Raw genomic sequence first — 14,819 nt, forward strand, 5'->3', positions numbered from 1 at the left:
ATCAAGGTTAATTTATTGATTGGGCCCAATACCGAGCGCTTTGTTTGGTGTTTCCATTGCTCATGTGGATTTTCTCCAGGTACATCCAATTTTGTCTTATCTCTAAGGTGTGAATTTTAGATAGATAGATAGATAGATAGATAGATAGATAGATAGATAGATAGATAGATAGATAGATAGATAGATAGATAGATAGATAGATAGATAGATAGATAGATAGATAGATAGATAGATAGATAGATAGATAGATAGATAGATACTTTATTAATCCTAAAGGGAAATTCACATAATCCAGCAGCAGTATACTGATACAAAGAAACAATATTAAATTAAATAGTAATAAAAATGAAAAAAAAATGAAAAAAATTAAAATAAAATTAATGATAGCATTTCCTCCCCCGGGTGGAATTGAAGAGTTGCATAGTGTGGGGGAGGAACAATCTCCTCAGTCTGTCAGTGGAGCAGGACGGTGACAAAAGTCTGTCACTGAAGCTACTCCTCTGCCTGGAGATGACACTGTTCAGTGGATGCAGTGGATTATTCATGATTGACAGGAGTTTGCTTAATGCCCGTCTCTCTGCCACAGAAGTTAAACTGTCCAACTTTAATCCTACAATAGAGCCTGCCTTCTTAACAAGTTTGTCCAGGCGTGAGGCGTCTTTCATCTTTATGCTGCCACCCCAGCACACCACCGCGTAGAAGAGGGCACTCGCCACAACCGTCTGGTAGAACATCTGCAGCATCTTACTGCAGATGTTGAAGGATGCCAACCTTCTCAGAAAGTATAGTCTGCTCTGACTTTTCTTACACAGAGCATCAGTATTGGCAGTCCAGTCCAATTTGTCATCCAGCTGCACTCCCAGATATTTAAGGTCTGCACCCTCTGCACACAGTCACCTCTGATGATCACAGGGTCCATGAGGGGCCTAGGCCTCCTAAAATCCACCACCAGCTCCTTGGTTTTGCTGGTGTTAAGATGTAAGTGGTTTGAGTCGCACCATTTAACAAAGTCTTTGATTAACTTTCTGTACTCCTCCTCCTGCCCACACCTGATGCAGCCCACAATAGCAGTGTCATCAGCGAACTTTTGCACGTGACAGGACTCCGAGTCATATTGGAAGTCTGATGTATATAGATTGAACAGGACCGAGAAAGTACAGTCCCTCGGCGCCCTGTATTGCTGAACACAATGTCAGACCTGCAGTTCCCAAGACGCACATATTGAGGTCTGTCTGTAAGATAGTCCACAATCCATGCCACCAGGTGTGAATCTACTCCCATCTCAGTCAGCTTGTCTCTAAGGAGCAGAGGTTGGATGCTGTTGAAGGCGCTAGAGAAGTCCAAAAACATAATTCTTACAGCACCACTGTCTCTGTCCAGGTGGGAGAGGGATCGATGAAGCATATAGATGATGGCATCCTCCGCTCCCACCTTCTCCTGGTATGCGAACTGCAGAGGGTCTAGGGCGTGACGGACCTGTGGCCTCAGGTGGTGAAGCAGCAGCCGCTCCATGGTCTTCATCAGATGTGACGTCAGAGCAACAGGCCGGAAGTCATTCAGCTCACTAGGACGTGATACCTTTGGGACTGGGGTGATACAAGATGTTTTCCAAAGCCTTGGGACTCTCCCCTGTTCCAGGCTCAGGTTGAAGATGCGCTGTAGAGGACTCCCCAGTTCCAACGCACATGCCTTCAGCAGTCGTGGCGATACACCATCTGGACCCGCTGCTTTGCTTTATTTCTATTGGTGACTCGAAACACAAACATGTCCACAAGATGCACACCAAAATGATGCTGGTGTATGGAGAGAAACTCTACTCTTTGAAAAACAAGACACAATAACCACACAAAAAGACCACATGAACAAAGACTAGAGCTTTGCAAATAAGATTTCATAATCAATATTGTGTAGAACTGTTGACAAAAGTGGCACAGAGTGATCCACAATGCTTGAAGACTTACAAGGGAGACCAACATGGTTAGAGGCTGCATATTGTTAGGTTGCTTGTCCGTTACATATATAAACACCACTAGTTGTAACCAGGAAGTCCGAAGTGAACCACAAAAGTTGACATCCAAGGGTAGAGGGAAAAAACGTCCACAAAATTTGCTGTTATGTTATAGGCAGACTCTCTTTGCTATGGGAGACACGTTAGACTTGTTCACTTGATGTCTAATCTCTACATGCATGTGAGCAAAGAACAAACAGTGGCAAAAATGGCATCAGCATCTGTGAAGAGGGCAAATCAAAGGCACAAAGCAAAACACTCAGTTGACAACATTTTGTGTATTATTGTTGTGTCGGATTTTGAAGTGAGTGATTGAGAGAGGGAGGAACCAGCATCAGCTGATCGGCCCCCAACTGATTGACCTCCAGCTAAGCACGTTCGCCCAGTTGATGCACCTCTAGCAAGGTTTGTCTGGGAGGAATACCCAGACATTGATCCATGGGAGGCAGGCTGGCTGCTGGACTTCACAAGAAAGATGGCGTGGCTTGCCTGTGGACTCAATGGAATGCCAGCCACTCAACTACTTCATGCTGTTCTTTCAAGAGGCTGCCTTTCAGCTAATGTCTAGTGAGATAAACAAATACGCCAAGCAATTTTCTAATTGCCATGCTGAGCTATACCATGTGACAGGTAATATGTATGTGACATCACATAGTATAGACGCTCATACAACATACCACACAGTGACATTTGTCGTAAATGAAATATTTTTTGTTTATTAATGTGCGAAGCCATTGCTTTGTGTGCGAGTTTTTTTGGGAAAATGTTCAGCCCTCTGAGATAAAGAACGTTGCTCTGATGATGTCACACACTGCGACTTTCGGGGGTGCAGCCCTAACAACTGCAGTCATCTGTTGCGGCTGAATCACAAAATGTCAGAAGCCAATACAAGATAACTTCATAATAACACAAAAGTATAACTATAACATATACTTACTAGTCTCAAACAAAACAAAAATCCCTCTTTCTTAAACCCTACAATGTATACGTAATAAATTCAAAATATAATAAATACAGGCTGCATGCCACAGTCAGTGTTGGTGCTGTGATTGGCATTTGTTAGTTAATTTTCAGTGATCCTGAAGATTATGGAGAGACAGATCGACACTGGGTGCTGCCCAAAGGCCATTACGTTCTCTTTATAATGCAATGATGACGTTAAATATTTCCAATGCTTGTTTTGACAGGAATTATTTCTTATTTTAATCAGTGTGAGTGTTTTCACCCAAGACATACTGAATACAGCAGCATCAGATAACACTTTTTTTTTTTTACAAAATCTTCTAAAGGATATTCTGCTTCATTAGTTGATGGGAGGAATTCAGTATAAATATTATCACTAGTACAGAATGTGTTAGTAAAAGCGACATTCATTCATTAACGAGAGTTAAATAGCTCTTTAGTCTGGCATCCGAAAAACAGGAGATACATGTTAAGTATTATTTGCATTTTGTGAATAGCAAAAAAAACATACATTGTGCCTTTCAAAAGAAAAGCAGAACTGCTGTTCAAAGAATAAAAAGGAGAAAAATGAAAAAGCATACTGAAGGAATTTTTCAAAGAAAAAAACAAAACACAAACACACACTTGAATGGACTGGACTGTATCTTTCAATAGGATACCAGTCCAGTGTTTTAAAATAAATAAGAACAAAAGCTGCCGGTGAAACGACAGGATGATTCATTTAAATTCCACTCCCTTCACAGTCTACCATTAGGTTGAATTAGTTTAAGGGTTTTGAGGTCTGTATTTTAAAAAAATCTAAATCTAGGCATCGATTAAAGTGGTGGAAGAACAAAGAAAACTGCAAGCAAAACCAATAGGGTTCCATTACACTATGTGCCTGGACCCCTAATTATGGCTGTCATGAAACACTTGCATTGTTTTCTGACAAGGCATTAAACTATTCCAACAAAGCTAATGATGATGCCAGTGGGCATGGTGCTAATGGGCATATCATTAATGAAAGGAATCATATGAAAGGAAAGAAAGATGCAAGGTAGGATCCAAGCACCTCTGTTATCAGTGGCAATTACACTCTTCAATGACAATTTAGAAGTATAAACATAGCAGTAGCCCACTGGCAATTGTCTGTTTAAAACAAAGGATTTGGAAATAAATAAATGTATTCCATCATATATAGAACAAATTCTTATTTTTGATTATTTAATCATGTAAATTTCCATTTAATCCAAGAATATAGTGAAAAAGCTATAGATTACTTTGTGGAAAGACAGCCCCCAGGCACAGACAGACAGACACCGAATGTCTCAAAACACATACTATTTATTGTCCTGCACACAACACAGTGCTCTAATCAGCCCAAACTCAGTCCCTTCTTTCTTCACTCTTCTTCTTCTTCTTCTCTTTCTGCTGCCTTTACTCCCCCACACACAAGCTCCGTCTCCTTCCTCCCGACTCCAGCTCCTCTACTAGAGTAAGGCGGCCTCCTTTATAATATAGTGCTCTAGGTGCTTCCTGATAGTCTTCTGAAGGCACTTTCGGTTGTGGCAGAAGTCCTGTATGAGCACCCGGAAGCACTCAGAGTGTTCCTGGAATTACTCCCGGCAGCATTTCCGGTTGTGGCAGAAGTGCTGTATTCTAGGGCTCCTTAATCCACCCTCACCTCCTGGCGGTGGCCACAGGTCTCCACAAGGATGACCTTCCCAGCTCTGTTCCCATGGCCCCCATGCAGATCAGGGTGGCTGCCCTCTCATGGCCCAGGGGAGGTATTGTCCCTCCCGTGGTCCTTCCAGGTGTCCCAACTGGGTAGGGTCCCCAGCCGTCTGCCACAACTTATAGCCCAAAACCGTAGTCTTCTGTCACCCCCAAAAAACATAAAGCAGTAAAACACAAGGGTATTAATAAAAATATTTAAGATATTGCTATGATGTTTACAGAAAAACTGAATATGTTAAATTAATTTCAGCTTGGAATTTGGCTATTTATACAAATTGTTCCAAACAGCCACCAACTCTAAATGAGAGACCCCACACCTCACAATGGCATCATTCTACCATGACCTACAAAGCACAAAAATCTGTGGAAAATATACTTTGTCTTAATTAATACTTTGGATAGATCACCCTAAAGACATGTAATGGTAATATTTATTCAATTTGCAACAAGTTTGCTTCAATCTTCTCTAAACAATTTTCCTTATTTGAAATTACTTTTCTTAATTTTGAAGTTTGTAGGTAGCTTTTGTAACATACTGTAAATAATCGTGTTCTGAGCTCTAATTCATTCAGGCCTGTCTAGATGTACAATAATGACAAACACCAGTTGTACATACAACGCACTCAAACTATTCAGATCCCTTCACATTCTGCACATTTTATCGTGTTGTACATTTAATTTTAAATTGATACTTATTGATACATTTGATATTTTTGCCCATCAATCTACACTCAAAAACCCAGAATGACAAAGTGACAACTTGTTTTTAGAAAGGTCTTCCAATTTATTACAAAAACTGAAATATCTCATTCCTATAAGTATTCAGACCCTTCACTGTGGGCCCCCAAATTTCACTTAATTGCTTTAATTCTCCTCGAGATGTGTTTAGAATTTGATTGGAGTTCACCTGTGCTAAACTGAACTGATTGGACCATTTAGAAAGGTACCCACCTGTGTGTATAAGGTCCCACAATTCACACTCCACGTCTGAACAAAAACCAAGCCATGAAGTCCAAGGGACTCTCTGTAGACCTCTGTTATCAAATTGTGGTGAAGCACAGATCATGGCAAGTGGTTAAAACCACTTCTAAAGATCTGAGTGTTCCCAGAAGCACAGTGTCTTCAATAATTGTGAAATGGATTTGAAATTACCAAAGTTTGAAATTACCAGGACTCTTCCAGAGTTGGCCATTCAGCCAAATTCAGTACCTAAGCAAGAGGTGCGATGGTCAGGGAGGTGAATAAAAAACCAATGGTAACTATAACATAGCCTCAGTAGACCACTGCTGAGATGAAAGAATCATCAATGAGTGTCTTTCTTTCAGCTTAAGAGTGAGGAAACCAGTTCAATTAAGGGGGAATGCATTTAGGACTGAAGCCAGGAAGGTATTCTTTATTCAAAGTGTTGTGGGAATCTAGAAGAAACTACAGAGACATAGAGTTGAAGCAGATACTTTGAGATGTATCTGGATGATATGTTGGTATAGCTTAGCTATTAGTTAATCAAAAGAGGTTGATGGACTGAATGGTCTTCTTTCGTTTGTCAGATTTCTTATGTTCTTGTTCATCTTGATTAATCACGTGATTCCTTTAATACATTAATTACCTGCAAGTACATTAATGGGGAATGGTATCTTGTAATAGCAAAAAGTACTCTTTCATGTTGGAGCTTTGAGAAGTGATGAAACTGAATTGATGCACCCCTTTTTACGCAGATCATCAGGGAAGTGTGCAATGATGACGTCACTGGCCTAGAATTGAGCTGGTAGAAGAATTATATTGCTCAAATCCTGGAGAACCCACATAAAAGAGTTCTTTTTACTATTAAAATATAGAAAGATGTGACTGTTCCCCTTTAAGAAGGTTTTCATGTCTTCAAATGAATACAGTAATAAAGAATAAATGAAGAAACAACAAAACAATGATTGTGCAATTTCTAATTTACAGTGCCTGTGTTGGAGCTCGAGATCCATATTGTGGATGGGATCTAGTACTGAGAAAATGCACGACTCTGGAAGAGAGCCTCAGTATGAGTCAGTGGGAACAGAGTATTACTGACTGCCCAGTAAGTACCCCTTCATCATGCACAGACTGCTTATACCAATGAAAAATATTTTATGGCAAAAATATAATCTGATAAACATCTGATAAAGATGTTGGGTGAGGATGTATAGTCTGTGTATCCAAGAATGGCAAATTTGGAGATATGCTGCTATTTTTATATATCTGATATTTTTTGCTTTTTATTTTCCATACTTGGTATATGAGTTGGCTTCTTAAACATTACTCTCTCTCTCTCTCTCTCTCTCTCTCTATATATATATATATATATATACATATATATATACATATATATATACACTCACCTAAAGGATTATTAGGAACACCATACTAATACGGTGTTTGACCCCCTTAATTCTACGTGGCATTGATTCAACAAGGTGCTGAAAGCATTCTTTAGAAATGTTGGCCCATATTGATAGGATAGCATCTTGCAGTTGATGGAAATTTGTGGGATGCACATCCAGGGCTCGAAGCTCCCGTTCCACCACATCCCAAAGATGCTCTATTGGGCTGAGATCTGGTGACTGTGGGGCCATTTTAGTACAGTGAACTCATTGTCATGTTCAAGAAACCAATTTGAAATGATTCGAGCTTTGTGACATGGTGCATTATCCTGCTGGAAGTAGCCATCAGAGGATGGGTACATGGTGGTCATGAAGGGATGGACATAGTCAGAAACAATGCTCAGGTAGCCCGTGGCATTTAAACGATGCCCAATTGGCACTAAGGGCCTAAAGTGTGCCAAGAAAACATCCCCCACACCATTACACCACCACCACCAGTCTGCACATTGGTAACAAGGCATGATGGATCCATGTTCTCATTCTGTTTACGCCAAATTCTGACTCTACCATTTGAATGTCTCAGCAGAAATCGAGACTCATCAGACCAGGCAACATTTTTCCAGTCTTCAACTGTCCAATTTTGGTGAGCTCGTGCAAATTGTAGCCTCTTTTTCCTATTTGTAGTGGAGATGAGTGGTACCCGGTGGGGTCTTCTGTTGTTGTAGCCCATCCGCCGCAAGGTTGTGCGTGTTGTGGCTTCACAAATGCTTTGCTGCATACCTCGGTTGTAACGAGTGGCTATTTCAGTCAAAGTTGCTCTCCTATCAGCTTGAATCAGTCGGCCCATTCTCCTCTGACCTCTAGCATCAACAAGGCATTTTCGCCCACAGGACTGCCACATACTGGATGTTTTTCCCTTTTCACACCATTCTTTGTAAACCCTAGAAATGGTTGTGCGTGAAAATCCCAGTAACTGAGCAGATTGTGAAATACTCAGACCGCCCGTCTGGCACCAACAACCATGCCACGCTCAAAATTGCTTAAATCACCTTTCTTTCCCATTCTGACATTCAGTTTGGAGTTCAGGAGATTGTCTTGACCAGGACCACACCCCTAAATGCATTGAAGCAACTGCAATTGGTTGTTTAGATAATTGCATTAATGAGAAATTGAACAGGTGTTCCTAATAATCCTTTAGGTGAGTGTATATATAATGTGTGTGTGTGTGTATGTATATATGTATGTATATTTAGCTGTATATATGTATGAATGCATATATATATATATATATATATATATATATATATATATATATATATATATATATATATAAATATATATATATATATGTATCAGTATGTATGTTTACTTATATATATTGTGGAGGCCAGCCGGGGGTCTTACCTGTCCAGGATGCCTCTATAATGGAAGGACCAGTGGAGAGAGTTTGCCCAAAGCATTATCTTCCCCAGAATGCTAGAGGGCAGCTCTGCTGGGCTGCTGTGACACCACAGATTCTCACAGGGTTTCATGGGTGTTGGAGTTTGAAATTCCTTCAGTGTCCTAATGGTAATCGTCCTTAGCTTATCGTTAGTCATGTTAACATGCTCATTAGTTATTAGAGAAGCCTTTTTAATTGGATTCCTGTTATTCTGTTTACTTGCGTTGTAAGACACTGCAATTCTTAAAGTTCAAAAATGGCCAAGATGAAAGAGCTTTCTCAAGAAACACGTCAGTCTGTTGTTTTTGGTTTGTTTTGTTTTGTTTTTTCTTTGCAGAATAACGATTATCCTATATGACACATTGCCAATGTTATCTGAAGGTCCCAAAACAGTTAAACAGATAAAACATATTTGGCACACATTTATATCTTCTTCTTATTTATAAATCTGTATTGAAAACAAATTTAATAGTATTATTATTATCTCATTATTCCCTTGGTACAGAATATCTTAACTACACAGGACAGGCCCATCCTGGATACTCATAAATTCTCACAGGAATAATAAAGCATGCATGCATATATTTTTTTTTACTTTTATACTACAGTGTATCATCTTGGGGTGAGGTAGGGGGCGTAAAAATCCGCATATACTGTATGTGATCAAATATTTTGTGTTTTATATTTGTAATTAATTTATGCCACCTTATAGAGATCTGTTGTTGCTCTGAAGTTAAAGACTCTTCTTTTTCTCAGATTTGTCAAAGCTTTTTTCACAGCGAATATTCTGTATTCGTCTGTGACCTTGTCCATTGTATATTTTTCTGGAAATCTGCTGTGCAGTGGGCTTAGATGAACAATTCTTTCCCAGTTTCCTGTGATGTTTTTGTAAGGCCAATATGACATCACAGAGCTTTAGCAGCCTTGTGCAGCTCCTTCAAACATGAACTTTGTAAGAGTGTTGCTGATCTGCTGATCTCTATGTGAGGTGTCAAGACCCAATTAATATTTCAGCATCCCACCCCAAATAAAAAAAGAAAAGAAAACACTTGCAGTATTTTTATTTGAGCGTAATGAGAATAACATCAATACCGCTACTGGATATTGTGACCCGACATTTCCACGATAGACATATGCGCGCCGACAAAATAGCGCCGATTAAAACGCGCCGACAAAATCGCTAAAGTTTCATTAAATATGAATTACTAGTTCAAAGCATATATAATAATGTTTATTTTAGAAGTCAATAGACGCGGCATGCCATCAGCACGGCACGCAGATAGTCCTTAAGATCACGCCCTGCATATGTGGGAAGAATTGCAGCAAGGACGTCCCACTCTCTTGGCCTCTCTCACGATTTTGTCGGCGCGCATTTGTCAAAAAACCAGGTAACGGGTTTGTTGGTGCTCATTTGTCCGTCGCGGTTTTGTCGGGGCGCATATGTCTATCGCGCTTTTGTCGGTGAACCCTGGATATACCTGTATAACAGTGAGCCCTGTGCACTGCAGCACCGCATGGCTAATTTACCTGCATAATTAGCCATATGCTACACAACAAGTCAAAAGAAGCCTTAAAGGAGTCCTTCCCCTAACTGAGAATGAAAACACATGTGACCCTGTGACATAATAATAAAAACAAAAAATGCATTTCATCCTTCTTTATGGAAGGAAAAACAGTAAAGTATCTGCACAGATGTATATATATATATATATATATATATATATATATATATATATATATATATTTATATATATTAATTTTACTTATTGCTAGTTTGTGGCCATTTGATGAATTTTGATTGTGGTTGCATGTGTGTCTTTTGTCGTTTGAAGCATGGTGTCACAATAATTAGCACTCCTGCCTCATAGCTCAGATCATATTTTTGGCCACAGCATAGTTTGCAGATGTTTTCCTAGCCCTCTGAAACACATAAAAGACCACTGCACTATTATACTCCAGTCACAACTAATTCAGTTCCTCCTTCCCCATTGTCTTTCATGCATTTTGCCCAGTTTATAAAAGTTCCCAAACAGTTCTGTGATTTTGCCAAACTCACAGCAAAGTGAACCCTTTTTTTTTTGTTGTTGATCATTGTCAAAAAAGCTAAATAAAATCCAGTGGGATTCATGGTTGGATAACAATTAAACGCAAAATCTTCCCAGCGGAGAATACTTCTTATAGGCGCCATGTTACTCACAGGCTGAATGGCACATTAGTGTCTCACGTATAGTGATTTTGCAAAAATAAGAGTCTTAGAGAACTAAATAGTACCTTTAGTGTTTTAAAAGTCTGTTTTTTTTGGCATCACTGTTTCTGTATGAAACATCAAGTCACTACCTTAACAAGAAAAATTGTGCACAATAGTGGTCTGATATATATTACATAATAAGGATATAGGATACTAAATCTTAAAAAAAAAAAAACGCACGCAAACTGCCTGCAATTGGTAAAAATGAAGAGCAGCCCAGCATTCATATGAGAAAAGCAGCTTAAGCTGTGGCCAAGAGTTACTAAGCTAAGAGCAGCACTCCTCATAAATTAAGTGCCGCCAAGTGAATCCAGGAAAGCCTTGGTAAATGAATCTCTGGGCTAATCTTAAGTCACAGCAGTGTTAATGTCTTACTTTCTTATATTGAAGTAAGCTGAAATGTGTTTCATCTGGATGAATCTTAAACAGTAAAACGGGCTGTAATTGAATTTTTGGATCTCTGTGAAACATTCTTAACTTTAAGGCAGTTATTTTTCACCCTACTTTAAGAGATGGTTGAAAATGTGGACAATAGGGCCCGTATCTTGTGTTCGTGCCGACATGTAATTGCTCGTTCTTCTCCCTCTACTCCTGTTTAAATATATATTTATAATGATTTAATTTACAAAGTACATGAAAATAGACATTAGACATTATGAAATTTCAGTATATCTATTTTGCAGTGTATGGTTTTACAGATTACATGATCATTGGACAACACTTTATGCTTATGTTCACTTTAGGTGTGTATTATTAGAATATAAATACACTCAGTGAACAAATTATTAGGAATAACTGTACACCTCAGTATTCGTACAATTATTTAATCAGGCAATCATGTAGCAGCAGCACAATGCATAAAGACATGCAAACGCAGGTCAAAAGCTGCAGTTAATGTTAACACTAAGCAATGTGATATCAGTGATTTGGACTGTAGCATCATTGTTGGTGCCAGATGGTCTCGTTTGAGTTTTTCTGAAACTGCTGGGATTTTGATCCACTACAATCTCTATAGTTTACTCAGAATAGTGCGACAAACAAAAAGCATCCAGTGATCAGATGTTCTGGAATGAAAATACCTTCTTAACGAGAGGGGTCAGAGGAGAATGGCCAGACTGGTTGAAAGGCTATGATAACTTGGATGACCACAGATGACTACTCTGTACAACTGTGATGAGCAGAACACTGCACAACATATTGAACCTGGAGTCAGATGGGTTACAACAACAGAAGACCACGTCAAATCTACAAATTAGAAACTTTGCTAAATGAAATCTGCCCAGTTTTCCTCACCTCCCACCTATTTTTATTCCAGAACAGATACTGATCGGTCGTGAAGACACAGACAGAATTTCTATAATATATAAAACCATTTAAAGTCCCTTCATTTTAAAGATCCCAGAGTACAGTGGGAAGAGGATCTCTCACTCAACATTTCAGAAAAGGAGTGAAAGGCAGCCATGCACGGAATTCACTCGAGCTCAATCTGTGCAAAACATTCAATTATTCAACTTAGAAGTATATATCAAGCACATCTGTCTCGTTTGAAATTGCCCAAAATGTTTTCAGGGCAAAATCCAACCTGCGAACATTGCAATCGAGCTCCAGCCTCATTGTGCCACATGTTTTTGGGCTTGCACCAAATTAACATCATTCTGGACCGAACTCTTTAAGTGCCTTTCAGACAGCCTTGGTGTCACAGTCCCTCCTAATCCATTGACAGCTGTGTTTGGTGGACTTTCAGGTGGGCTTAAAGTGGAGAAGGACACACAAACTGTAATTGCCTTTACTTCACTATTGGCACGTAGGCTTATCTTGCTCAACTGGAAGAATCCTAACTCTCCTCTGTTAAGCCAGTGGGTAACTGATAACGTTATATACTATTTAAAACTGGAAAAAATCAAATTCTCACTTAAAAGATCTGTTCAAAACATTTTTACAACCTGGCAGGATCTAATCAAAAATATTTTAGATTAAGCATTTATATTGGGGAAAAAGACTCCTATCTCTACTGCTCTTAAGACTGTTGGTCTTCCTCTCTTTCTCATGGGTGGGGGTTGATTTGATTTTAGTTTTGCTAAGTTTGACTTGATTGTATGGAATGTTATATGCTTTTAATAAATTCAATAAAAAGAAGAAGTGTGGTTAAGGAGTGGCATTATGCTCCTGTTATTTCTGAACTTCTTCTTATGTCAGGAGTGTCCCCATAAAGTCTCATCACTTACTCTCCAGTGTTCCCTCTTGTTATAATCAGCTGGTTTTATGAACTGTTTGCGTCTTGCCATGCATCATAATTGAATGTGTACATCACTTGGTTTCGGGACCAGAGGATTATAAATTTGTTGGAAAGTTTTTGGATTTAAAATGAATGATCAAGTTGAATATTTTTTACTGTTTTGCTGTGACACCCATCTTTATTTTCTGTGAGTACTGCTATTTTCTGATCCTGTAATTAGGACAGGATACCTTAGGTATCAGTTATGTGAAGAAGGTAAAAGGTCAACTGGAGTTCCTTTTCTGAATTTTGAGGTTGAAACTTTTCTTTTGCTGTTTACTAAAAGCCTTTTATTTATTGACCTCCCAGTAACGAACTTCTTGCTCTGGTTCCTTAATCCTGAATTCCATATTCCCTTTCTGACTCTGACAAAAGATTGGTTTCACTCACGGTTTTGACCTTAGCTTGCTTCTTTGACTAACACGTATCCCCTGGTCCTTTTCATTTTTCCTCTTGGTGCAAAGAGAATTGTCTGTCACTTAACATCAGCAAAACCAAGGAACTGGTTCTAGATTTTCTATCGCATCTCTATGCCCGGTCACTTTTCAGAGTGTGGTTGTCGAGGTGGTCCACTCCTACAAGTATATGAGGTCCACATCGATGACAGGTTAGACTTGTCTCATAATATTAAACACCTATATATTCCTTTGTAGACTGCAGTCCATTAATGTGGGAAGTGACATACATTACTCTGTGATGGTAAGTGCTATTTTCTGTGCAGTGGTGTGATGGGCTGGTAACATCACTTCAAGAGAGGCCCATCAAATCAACAAGCTAATTAAAAGGGCAAGCTCAGTTATGAGACACACTCTGCACACCCTGGAGGTAGTAGAGGAGCAGAAAATTAAAATGAAACCGAGTGCCATTTTGAACAATGCTGCACATCCTCTGACACACTGACACTGAAGACTTTCAGCGAAGTAATTATTTAGCAGAAGTGTGTCAAGAAATGCGACTGGGGCTCCTTTTTACCAACGGCAATAAGCCTTTATAATGTCTCACTGGGACTGTGACAGCCAAGTCAAAAGTGTTATTTCTTTTTAATTTTCTTCCTTTTCATTCATTCCTGTGTGTGTTTATTTATTCATTTATCTATCTATGTACTTATTTATTTAAGTAGCTTCTATAAAAGCCACAGTAAATAAATCTATCTATCTATCTATCTCTCTATCTATCTATCAATCAAGATATGGACTCTACCAAGTCTTGGTGTGATACTTTCCATTCTCTGCCTCTTCTGTCCTAGTCGTAAAGTAAATGAGAATTAGTCAGTCTAATGTTTTTACCCAAGTTTCAACATAAGTAAGAATTTGTGAGTTTCAGGGATAAACTAAAACTTACCTCTCCAACCTGAAGACAGAGGGAACATGAAACAGCGGCTTATAGTGTAAGCGTTCTGACTGGGTGACTGGATGAGTTATTAGGACAAGTTACAATAATATTAGCTAAGCAAACAGGCTCAATGATCTTATGCTTCATTGTTCTCAAGGTCTAGCTTTTATTGCTATGACAAATAACCACAAATAAAATTGAATAATAAAGAAATATATACAGGTAAAGTGCTTAGAACAGAGCAGTAATTAATAATGTGACTCTGTTCAATAGCTATATATATTTAGCACGCCGACCGATTTATAAATGTACTTTCCCAGATGACTTGCATGGCTGTAGATTTTTCATTCCTACATACTCTTAAATATGTCTTAAATGATCTATAGCGTTCATTCATCATCTTACCAATTAATGTAAATCAAAGTGGACAAGAATTATGAAAGGAATTATTGGTAAGGACATTCTGGCTTCCTCCTTTCTACACTTGA

At 38.9% G+C, this 14,819-nt stretch overlaps 1 protein-coding gene across 1 annotated transcript in view; it reads left to right on the forward strand.

Annotated features, from left to right (window-relative positions):
* Positions 1 to 14,819, forward strand: part of sema5a (sema domain, seven thrombospondin repeats (type 1 and type 1-like), transmembrane domain (TM) and short cytoplasmic domain, (semaphorin) 5A) — a 788,567-nt gene that overhangs the window by 598,108 nt on the left and 175,640 nt on the right. The window contains exon 12 of the mRNA XM_039754371.1: positions 6,635 to 6,752. Within this exon, the coding sequence (XP_039610305.1) occupies positions 6,635 to 6,752 (118 nt within the window). The remainder of the gene's footprint in view (positions 1 to 6,634; positions 6,753 to 14,819) is intronic.

Source organism: Polypterus senegalus, chromosome 5 (genome assembly GCF_016835505.1).
Source record: "Polypterus senegalus isolate Bchr_013 chromosome 5, ASM1683550v1, whole genome shotgun sequence".
Taxonomy (NCBI): domain Eukaryota; kingdom Metazoa; phylum Chordata; class Cladistia; order Polypteriformes; family Polypteridae; genus Polypterus; species Polypterus senegalus.